Source organism: Colias croceus, chromosome 10 (genome assembly GCF_905220415.1).
Source record: "Colias croceus chromosome 10, ilColCroc2.1".
NCBI classification, from domain to species: Eukaryota; Metazoa; Arthropoda; class Insecta; order Lepidoptera; family Pieridae; genus Colias; species Colias croceus.
The window spans coordinates 1,400,467-1,412,765 of NC_059546.1; the positions used below are offsets into that span (position 1 = coordinate 1,400,467).

The following is a 12,299-nucleotide window of genomic DNA, read 5'->3' on the forward strand; positions in this document are numbered from 1 at the left end:
AAGTGGGCAAAGCCGCGGGCGGTAAGCTAGTTAAATTATAATTTATAAACATCTTAATATATATAAATCTCGTGTCACAATGTTTGTCCTCAATGGACTCCTAAACCACTTAACCGATTATAATAAAATTCGCACACCATGTGCAGTTTGATCCAACTTGAGAGATAGGATAGTTTAAAACTTTAAATCTCAAATCGTTTTAGAGAAAGCGGGCGAAGCCGCGGGCGGTAAGCTAGTTGCCATATATATTTTGATTAATCACGAAAGTTTAGTTAGTCGTTCGTCTCTTCAAATGTTGCCTAACTACAAAAATTGTTTCTTTAGCGTGTCTATTTGGGTTTCGGTTTATATTTTTACTAAATAAAAAAAAAAATAAAGCCGGCTACTCGCGTACTTGCGCGTAGGGGCGATCGAAGCAATTTCAGTTGTTCTCTCAATTCCTGCTTGCCTATAGATATAACAATGAAGGAGCCAAATAAGGGTCCATTTCCAATATTGCCTCCGCAGCAGGTAGCTGAGTAATATGATTTTTTTAAAGAGCAACAACAGAATAATTTGCTGTCTTTCTGTAGAAACCGCTTCGGTAACAAGTGGTTAATAATAAAAAATTAATGTATTTTTACGTTTAAAAAGCTTTACTGAGAGCTTACGAAATTTCAAAAAAAAAGTAGGCAAAATATTTATAATTGAATTACTTACATATATCAAATTAATCAACGGTAGATGAAAATAACCAAGTAGGTATATCTAATATATTTAATTAATTATCTAAGTACCTATTAAAATAATCACTCTTGATAATATTAAAATCTAAAAATGGAATTATCTAGTAACAAATTCGATTGCATGAATTTCGATAACCTATCATATATATTATATTTTTACTTTCACTGTGTGTAATCGTGTGTCTAAAATTAAGCTTAAGCTGTTGCTAATTGTTCTGTTGTATTATCAATTCATAATTAAATTTTAAATTCGTAATTATTTATAAGACGTTTCATACCTACCCGTGTTTGATTTACCTATTTAAAAAACGCCGTTTTTTTACAGCATTTCTTTTATTAATTAAAATTTAAATATTTTTTGAGATAGCGATTTCATTTCACTTTCTGCATGAATAAATATCAGTCAGTGCTACGATGTTAAAAAAAAAAAATTAATCCCGCGAAAATTAAGCCATAGAGTATAGACTATTAATAGTTTTTTGATTTGTCAGTGGACTTTAAAAAACAATGATGCTAAGTTATAACTTTAAGTTTGAAGAGTATGATTATTATGTAACTTTAAGTCGAATTAATGGATATTTTGCACAAACGTAGTGGTTATCAGTTGTGTACGCCTAATAAAGGAAAAAGCATAAGAATACTTAGACCAATATTTATCTTCTCTTTAACAACACTCTTATAAAGTGTAATCAAATAATCTCTTTAGCTAATAAACACTTATATTTTATCAAAATTCTTACTTACACGTGAGACGTCAAGTCCCTTGTCGAGTGTGTGTAAATAGATTAATTATACAAAAACTTGTTAGAAAATGGCGCCATTAAAAATTGCATACCTACTTATCATCTGATTGTACAAATAAAAAAAAAAAAGTTTTTTTTTAATTTGTTAATTAATTATATTGAACAGTAACCGTCTTAAATTTATATATCGTATTTAAATAAACCTTGCCCATACAAAAAAGAAGATATTTAATATTTATATAAAAACATTCAGAATCTACAATTTTATGTCAATTTGTAATTTAAATTATAATAAATCAGTAATCCATACTAATATGTATTATAAATGCGAAAGTAACTCTGTCTGTCTGTCTGTTACTCAATCACGCCTTAACTACTGAACCAATTTGCATTAAATTTGGTATAGAGATATTTTGATACCCGAGAAAGGACATAGGCTACTTTTTACCGTGGGACATAGGATAGGTTTTATTTCGGAAATCCTACGGTAACAGGAACTATGCGGGTTTTTCTTTGACTGCGCGGGCGAAGCTACGGGTGGAAAGCTAGTAGTAAATAATTTGAGACGCAACTGTTTGTAATCATTCATGTTTATCTGTCATCAGCATTTCGACATTATAAATTATAATATGCCCATGAATCATATTTTGTAAACATTAATTGGAAAACAATAATTTTTATCTTTATTGTCTTATTGAGACTTATATTTACCAATGAATGAATGAAAATGCTTTATTACTTTGAAAATAAATACATAAAAGAAAGACAAGACTTTACAGGACAGCTGAGGGCGGCCTTATTGCTATGTAGCGATCTCTTCCAGGCAACCCTAACAATGACAGGAAATAATATAACTAATAGGTACAACCAATCAGTCTTTATTTTTATTAATTCTGCTTAATTGCCTACTGCAGGTAAATAAAGTCTTTTTTTTGTAATGTACGTAGATTTTTTTGCTGAAATCTTTATAGGCGGGTTGTGTTGACAAAAAAGCACGTAAGTTATTCTACACTAGCTGCGCTCCGCGGTTTCACCCGCGTGGCTCTGCTCCTGTTGGTCTTAGCTTGATGATATATAGCCTATAGCCTTCCTCGATAAATGGGCTATCTAACACCGAAAGAATTTTTCAAATCGGATCCGTAGTTCCTGAGATTAGCGCGTTGAAACAAACAAACTCTTCAGATTTATAATATTAGTACATATATTTAGTATAGATTTACAAAGAGGCGGTCAACGCAGGTCAAATACAATTACAATTACTAATAATTTTATGGAAAAAATTACACATATAATATCAATACCGGAGGATAAACGGTGGAATATTTAAGCATATAAACGATAGGTAATATATGAACACAGTTGTGCAATAGGTAATTAGATCACATATCTCTATAGTTTCAAATAGAATGTCTATTGCATTGAACTGTTTTATTTCACCATTTTGGTTCTTTAATCTTGACTAAACTGCAAGAGAAATATCTTAAAATGCTTAACGAAGTGGTAATGGGCAAAAATACAAATCTCAAATGAAGCTGGATTAAGATTGGGGAATACTGTTTGCACAGATAATAATAATCATAGTATGTATTTAGTCGAGCGTTTAGTAATATTATAATAATAGTTTTTTGTACACCATAATAAATTAAAACATACCTACACATATTGACCCTATATTTATAATAATTTAAATAATAAGTAAATGTATGTGACCTCTCTTTGAACTAAATCCAACTGATCGATCTCGGAAATAAAATAGAGTAAAATCTTTGTAAATTAATTAATATTTTTTCTTAGAAAATTATATATGAGAATTCTATATTTTGTCGACTCATAATGTGTTAGTTGTATCACAGAATACTGTCTTAATAGTAGCTAACGCTTGTATCGTAATATTTAAATTTATTTTTCCGCCATCCTTAATTTTTTATAGGTACAAATTAAATTTAAGCAGACTTATAAAAGATTACAAATATTTCTAATTATAATATTATGAAATTATTCATATAATCGTAAATAATGATCAAAAGAAATTCATAAAGAAAAAGAATTATAATTCACTAATGGTTTTATTTAATGGTGCGTGCGCATGATTTACTTCAGCACATTGCGTGTCTCTTGTGTCATAAATATGATCGAACAGTCAGGAGAAAGTTATTTTTTTTTATTTAAGTTTTTGCAAATACAATATAAGTTTTTGCGAGAATATTTAAGTGTTTTATTTAATTAGCTATTTATAAAAATGCAAGAAATATGTAATATATAATTGGTAGGTTAAATCTTACATCTTGTGTATATTTTTTTCGTTAAAAATTAATGAGCAATGCAATATTTTTTGTAAGACTTCTTTATACTATTTGTTATTTCCTGAATTCATAACAGCTTAGATGTATTGAATGCGTATCAATAATTGTATTTTTTAAATCATCAATTTATCATTTACGTGATCTAAATTTTAATTTTTCTAATTATTTATTGTTTAAGTGTAAAAAAAAATGTAATAATTTACTCACCTTTCTAATTTTTAATTTTCAAAGGCAAAATCACGGCGCGTGTGCCCGTGCGCAGTTCGCGGAACATAGGCTGAATTCGCGCGTTTTTTATTAATTTATATCACGACGAAGGGAAATTATTATTATCATATTATACTATGATAACGGACGATGCCTTCACAGTGGTTTATCTAATACTTTTCTCTGCGATAATACTTCAAACTTTGAATTAAAAAATTGTTATATTTTTCACCATTTAAGTTATCATTTTGAGTTTTTTTGTAATAATAAAAATTTGGAAAAATTATACCAAAATTTCCTATAGATTTTTTATGTTAATTTCACACGAAGAATTTTATTTAATTTTTTTTTAACATTGCTATGTTAGGTTTTAATACGCTCGTGGTCAAACGTAAACTACGCGAAGCGACTGTTGTATCTATCGATGATAATCACGTAGTTTTTATTATTTATATACGTCATAATCGTTACATTATTGATGAGATTGATAGTCGGTTTGTTTTACTTATCCGTCAGTTAAAATGGAAAATAATGTATTAAGATATAATTAAACTAGCTTTCCGCCCGTGGCTTCCCTCTCTTTGTCTTAAACCTAATAAATTACATACTAAAACCTTCATCGAGAATAATTACTCTATCTATTAAAAAAAACCGCATCAAAATCCGTTGCGTAGTTTAAAAGATTTGCTTAAATGTATGCAAGGGAAGCAGGGATTAATAAGATTATTAGTAAGTAAATTTTTGCAGAATCTTGAAGCTTCCCCGTAATTGTTTTATGATAGAACTAGCTTCCGCCCACAACTTTGTATGTGCATCCCCGTTTTCCCCGTTCCTGCAAGAATTTCGGGAAATCCTTTCTTAGGGGACGCCTACGTTATGACATCTACCTGCATGCCAAATTTCAGCCTGATACGTCCAGTGGTTTGGGCTGTGCGTTGATAGATCACTATATCAGTCACCTTTGAGTTTTATATATATAGATGGCATGATTTCGACAAATTTTAAATTGGGATGTATTAAAAAAAATACATATTTCGTATAAGATGTTATTTTAAATTAATAGATCCTTTTGGTGCCCAAATATACGTCATTAATAAAAAAATTGGTTGTCTGTAAAGTCAGTTTAGATAAAGATACTAGAGTGTGTAGGAAAAATCTGGTAACCGGAGATACTACATACCTAGGAACAGACTCCTTTAAATATCTAGGTTGCACAGTTACGGACACTAACCGCCGAGAAGCCGAAATAGATATCCGCATCCAAAACGCACTAAGATGCTCAGCAGCGCTCCATAAAATCCTTGTGTCCAAGATTATAAGCAGGAAAACAAAGGTCAAAATCTATAAAACCATTATTAGACCAATCCTAATGTATGGGTGCGAATCGTGGACACTAAGCCAGAAAGAAGAACAGAAGCTCTTAGTTGCGGAAAGGAAAATACATCGGAAAATCTTAGGACCTACAAAAACTGATGAGGGAACTTGGAGAATGAGGAAAAATTTAGACATCGAAGATCTCATCCGTGAACCCAACATTATTGGTGAGACAAAAGCTGCCCGCCTTCGATGGATCGGTCACCTAGAAAGGATGCCAAACGATCGCGCTGCGAAGAGGGTGTACATGAGCAAGCCGATCGGTAGGCGCCCCGTCGGCCGACCTCGTCACCGTTGGAGAGACGAAGTCCAAAAAGATCTGGACATCCTTCAAGTAGAAGACCTCAACACCAGGGCGCTAAGGCGCGAAACCTGGAAACTTTTGGTGTCGGAGGCCAAGATCCTCTTTGGGTCGTTGCGCCGTTGAAGTAAGTAAGTAAGTAAGTAAAGTCAGTTTACTGACGATAGTTGAACGTGACAACGGCCGATTGTGTTTCTTTGTCGCTCGTTCCGCGCTCTCGCTTGCACTTCAAGCCTTACATGGAACGCCTCAGAGCGAGGTAACGCCGCATGAGTCATGTTTTTTCGTGCGTGCTACCGGCTCTATCGAATTATAAGACGTTGTCACGTCAAAAATATATTTAGGAACATAATTTATTATGAATATACATAGTTACATAAAATTATGCGTAGGTAAAAACCACGTTAGAAAAAATATTTACATGATGATAAAAACTGTTTAATATTATTAAGTATTTATGTAATTTTGAATTAGTTAATGGTTATATAAATAGACACGATGTGTCTGTCATTGCAATAGAGTCTAGGGAAATCTTTTGAACAGCTGAACCGATTTTAATAGGACTTTTAATGCATGGTAGAGTTAGGCATACATTAAAATTTTCTCACACATAATATCGATATAGCCGAATCACTGTCCGATATATAAATATTAATATCTACCATTGGTTAATAATATATTTTTTTATTTCACACTAGCTTTCAACCTGCGGCATCGCCCGCGCAGAAGAAAGAAAAACCCGCATAGTTCCCGTTCTCGTGGGATTTCCGGGATAAAACCTATCCTATGTCCTTTCTCGGGTATCAAAATATCTCCATACCAAATTTCATGCAAATTGGTTCATTAGTTAAGGCGTGATTGAGTAACAGACAGACAGTGTTACTTTGGCGTTTCTAATATTAGTAACGATGTCGACGTACTTTTGAATTTTGGATGTGCCGATTTCCTTACGTTGTTTTCCTTCACTATTTTATAAAGTTCGCTTGGTCTCTTTTACCCGGCTTATTGATTTTTCAGACCGGGCTCTTCTCCACTGCACATTAAACACTAAATTTATTTTATTTTATGCTCTATAAAAGGGGCGGAAAAAGTTTGCGTGGCGAACAGGGGTGGGATGAATAGGGATGAACAGAGATGAACAGAGATGAACTGGGATGGTCACATGCAAAAGTAACAAAGGTGAAAAAAATCTAGTTCCTAAAATAAAATTGCGTGATTTTTAAATAATTACTGCATATCGACACATTGTATTGTTTTATATGCAAAATAAATATTTACTGCGAAATATCAGCGTATTTTTTATGCTAAAAAAATGTTCGTTTATTCAACATTTATTCGTAAATTACAATAATAATTCATGAACCAGGAAAACATCAAGGATGTATTAATAGGATTCTGTTAAATTAGCACGATTGGTTATAATTATACATTATCTACCAAAAAATGTATTTTTCTGAAATATTATGTGTTTTTTTTATATCTAGGTATCAATATGGTAAATGTATGCTTTTTGGTTGGGAAGATTAGAGCCAATAAGCAAATATATAATACGCATCAATAATATGTGCTAATCGCACTGTACATAATAATCGTCTAAAAACTTTATCTAGTATTATCACAAGGAATAATAATCTATTCATTAATTATATCTATTATTATCTATCGGTTATCTTTAGCCAGTACCTATGATCCACACTTATACTTTCCGCCGGCGGCTTCGCCCGTTTTGTCTAAAACCTATTAAATTATATACTAAAACCACAGAATACATAATAGTAGCTAAACGCTACTAAAACCTTTCTCTTGAATCACTCTATCTATCAAATAAAACCCGCATCAAAATCCGTTGTTTAGTTTTAAAGATTAAAGCATACAAAGGAACATAGGGACAGAGAAATGACTTTGTTTAATACTATGTAGTGAAGACTAGAGTTATTCTTCCACTGTTATATTATTCTGTATTTTTTAAACGATTGCGAAATACTCAGTATTTTGCATACAATAACGAAGAAGAACAGTTATCAAATTATTTGAACACATAAATTTCAATTAAAAATAACAGTATTTAAAAATTTATATTGCAATCACATAAACCAGCGGGTAACTTGAGACCTAACGGTGCTTTTGGATTCTCTGATTTAGAGCCTAAATAAAGGGACATAAATTATACATTTATTTACTGCAGCTTTCCTGGATTCTTATCAATATAATTTGATTCAATTGATAAGTTAAATTTATCTGGTTTTGTTTAATCTAAATCCGATTGTTTTACACATATTTGTCCAGACGATTTTCGATATGGTGAATATTTTAAATAATAAGATACATTGATATCAAAGTTAAGTAGTCCATAAATATTTCATTGTAATTAATAAATAATAAGTAAAAGATCCCAATGACAAAGTGATGAAAATTGAAGCGTTTATAGCTTTTGAAGCGGGTATTGACTATTGGTTATTTACAAACTTTTGACTGGTCGTAATAGGGGTTTTCCATGATGTCTTAAAGCTGTATTAATTCCAGGGTAAGGAAAAAAATAATGAAATTCATAAATATAGTTAGTTTGTGTATGTATTTATTTACTCAAGTGATAAAGGCACGCGATAGAATGGCCGAAGATTACATTCTTTGTCACCTCGCAATTTTCCTCATTTTCCTTAACGGAAATAGGAGAATGACAATAATAAGGTAAATAAAAAAACTATATTTCTTTTACAAATCTTTATTCCTATATTTCCTGTTTACAATGTAAGAGTATCATTAAAAGCAGCGATTATACTGTCATACTAATAATCTTTCCAATTATTCCATTTTCCTATATTTCTCAAGGATGCCTGGAAGAAATTGCACCTGACGGATAAGGCTGCCAATTTTTTTATTACATATTGTGTGTGTGGATCAAAATATGTCATAATTTATAAACATAATATGTGTGTTTTTTTATCAATACACATAATAAAATCGTAAGAAAGTCAAGACTGTACCTACATGGAATATTATTTTTAAAGAATACTTGTCTGTTTATCTGTTTGTCTGTATGTATATCCTAACTAATCCCAAAATTACTTCATGGATTTACTTCAAATTTAGTACAAAGATAGCTTAAGATCTTTGAAAGGACATAGGATAAGTAGGTTTTATCCCACGGGAACGGGAACTATGCGGGTTTCTATGACTACGCGGGTAAAGCCGCTGGTGGAAAGCTAGATTAGAATAAAATTTGTGATCTCTAGTTTAAGGTAAAAATAAATGAAATAAAATGTTTGCCTTTTGGATTTTATTGTGTCTATAATCTATATGCAATACTTATCAGTGGTTAACCTTACGAATGTAGAGCTTTTGATAATAAATTTTAGTCTATACGGTGCCTAAGACTTAATATTATATGACCTCAATTTAAAATATTAAATAATATTATCCTTAAAGAGTAAATATTGTCAATATGTTAGTAAAATGTTATAAAATTAATGCGAAGATTTTCAGTCTGTATTTCCTTCATGACGGTTACAATATGGTTACAATGCATCCATTTTATAAAATGGTATTTATAACTTCTACATACCGTTCAGAGTTCAGACATATCATAACGAAAATTTGACTGTTTATTTTCTATTCATTACTAAAGGTCCGCCCCGGCTTCGCCCGTGGTACATATTTCGCAATAAAAGGTGGCCTATGTCCTTTCTAGGGTATCAAAATATCTCCATACCAAATTTCATGCAAATTGGTTCAGTAGTTTAGGCGTGATTGAGTAACAGACAGACAGACAGAGTTACTTTCACATTTAAATAAATAAATAAATAAATAAAATCTTTATTTGAATTCATACATAAGTTTGTCATATTGGATTGGGGTTCAGGCCCCCTTACTAGGTATAACCTGTATTAAGGGGACCTGTTCCTTCCCTAGTATTGATCCCTTGCATGAATTAAAACATAAATTTAAGAAGTTAAGAAAAAGCTAATCCAAAGTCCAAAAACAAACAGTGCGTGAGTGTGTGTGTGTGTGTGTGTGTGTGTGTGTGTGTGTGTGTGTGTGTGTGTGTGTGTGTACGTGAGTATTTATAATAATGATCTAAATACGTATTAAATTTTCAAGACTGTCATAGTCATAATTTTTAAGCCAGGTTAAAACCGTTTTTTTGAATATATTCCTGTTGAGAGCTTTGACTTTATGTTTTTCACTTAGCAAATTGTAAACTCGAGGGGCAAGTCCCTCGAACGACCTTATTGCAAATTTACTTTTAAAAAAAGGAACAGGGCATCTCTCATAACGTGTATTCCCTTTCTGTAAGGTGGGAACAGTTCCTATATGATATCTTTGTAACAGACACAAAATGTACAACTTACGAACACTAAGCTCAGAGAGTCCTTCTTTATAAAGTTCAACCGAAGGGTGTCTAAATGGCAGTTTAAGCGCGACTTTGATTAAACATCTTTGTGCTCGTTCAACTGGAAGGAGGTGTGATTTCGCCATACCTCCCCACGTGCAAATACAGTAACGAAGAACGCTTTCACATAAGGCTTTATAAGTTAGTGTAAGGATGTCCTTGTTAGCTACTGAGTTAAGATTTTTAAATATATGAACTAATCGACGAACTTTCGTAGCTAGATAGTTAGCATGAGGTATCCACCTTAGATGGTGATCAATTTGTATACCCAGATATTTGCACTGTTCAACACGTGTTAGGCTTTGGCAATTACAACTGTTACTCTCCAGACTCTGTCTATTGCAGGGGTATGTATGAATTCTAATATTGAAGTCACTTTTTGGTAGGGTAATTTTGGTTTTGGCAAAACATATCAATAATAATAAATAAATATAAATAAATAAATAAATAATTTATAATATTAGTATGGATGTCAGCTCTGAAAATATGCATGTGCGTTATCGGCAGTTAACTACAGGCGAACCAGCTCCTATGCGACTATGATAAAAAAACCTATGTTCATATTTTTTATATATATATTTTATCTATATACTAAGGACGATTTTTATCTATTTTACAATGGTATTGATAATCCATAATAATATTTAATTGTAATAACTTCGAGTGCATTTATCGCGTGAAAGATAGATTTTGGGGTCAAGTATACAATCAATGGACATCTTTCAATTAAAATTATAAGTTTAATTGTCGCCATATTGTTATTGTTTTCTGTTATTAAAATTGTTTCAATCGAATTGTGTTCATCGATAAATATTAATTTCATTTTCAGACGATCTTGGTTTTTTTTATAAAAATTATTTTGTAATGGATTTCGCATACTTAATATGTTATGATGAGATAAAAATTTAGCTTAAGTATTATATCAATTTGCATACAAAAAATCCAAACAAAATTAGTTCACTACTTATCTAATCTGTTAAAAATATTTCAAATCGTCCTTCAAAATGATTAATGATAAAATTGATGAAATTAAATTAAATAATCTGATCGTTAGTAATGCTAAAATCGATTTTCATGCTTTTTAAGTAATCGATTAGATCTTGGCATGATCTTGGAGACTAAAATAAAACTTGATATATGTGAAATAGGCTCAAAAAATTTGTACGCAAACTCGATCCAACCAGAAATCTAGTTGAGATCCTTTTATTTTAGTAAGGTCATAAAACTAAAGACTTTATTAAAAATAATTATAATTATAATGTAAACACTTTATAATCTTTACGTCATATCATAAATTATTTACGCTAACATCATTAAATTTCGTAATAAGTGACGGTCCGGGACAAGATAAAGTAATCATTTGATAAACCAACATATTAAAAAGATCATCAGCTTTTATCAAAATTTTATGTATTATAAATAGGAATTTTCAAATTATTTATTGTTGTGTTCGATCTATATAGCAAAAAATAAATTTATAAACTTATCACAATATATAATTTATAAATCATCGGAATATGTATAACTAAATATCTACTTATATTTTTAGCTAAATTATAAATATTATTAAATTAACTCTTTAACTGACATAAGTGAGGAGAATTATTACCTAAATTTACATGAAATTATTTATATTTACATGACTACGAAATCTTAATTATTTGATATCAATTGAATATCCTAAAATTGGCTTGAATTTTTTTGGTTCTTACCATACCTATAGGCAACAGATAAAAAAACATACCTACCTTCATTACAATTTCTTTTTTCATTGCGAGATGGCACTATAATAACTTATTTCGAATTAAACAACCGCACACACACTACTACCACCTACTACGCATTGATCATACGTTCAACACTTTATATATTTCAAATATTATTTACCTAGATAAGACTGATCTATCAATAGATTATAGCTTAGAAAACCTAGCTTTTTTAGGACTCGTGTAAGCAATTAACATTACCATGTTTGGTTTCTTTAATTGGCAATTACAAAACAGCTATTTTTAAATTTGTATACGCGTAAAAACGATTAGATTTAATTTTGTAGTTGTAGTAGTCTGTAGTTTTAAGGTTCTCTTAGTACTTAGTATATAAATTTCTTCGCGTGGCTTCAACCCGATAACAATACAATAGAATTTGATCTTTGACGGGGCATTGTTTAAAAACATACGATTTCTTGATAAATGACATAGTTTCTTCTCGTTTTTTACAACCGCAAACCTAAAACTTATGGGTAGATAAAGGTACGGC

The 12,299-nt window shown here is 31.0% G+C and overlaps 1 protein-coding gene across 2 annotated transcripts in view; it reads right to left on the bottom strand.

Annotated features, from left to right (window-relative positions):
- Positions 1-11,924, bottom strand: part of LOC123694921 (organic cation/carnitine transporter 7-like) — a 29,100-nt gene extending 17,176 nt beyond the window's left edge. The window contains exon 1 of one of the 2 annotated variants that reach the window (XM_045640551.1): positions 11,792-11,924. In XM_045640551.1, coding sequence (XP_045496507.1) covers positions 11,792-11,815 — 24 coding nt within the window. In that variant the 5' untranslated portion in view covers positions 11,816-11,924. Of the gene's footprint in view, positions 1-3,978; positions 4,239-11,791 lie in introns of those variants that run through there. The other variant, XM_045640552.1, reaches the window with a different exon arrangement.
- Between the last annotated feature and the right edge of the window lie 375 nt (positions 11,925-12,299).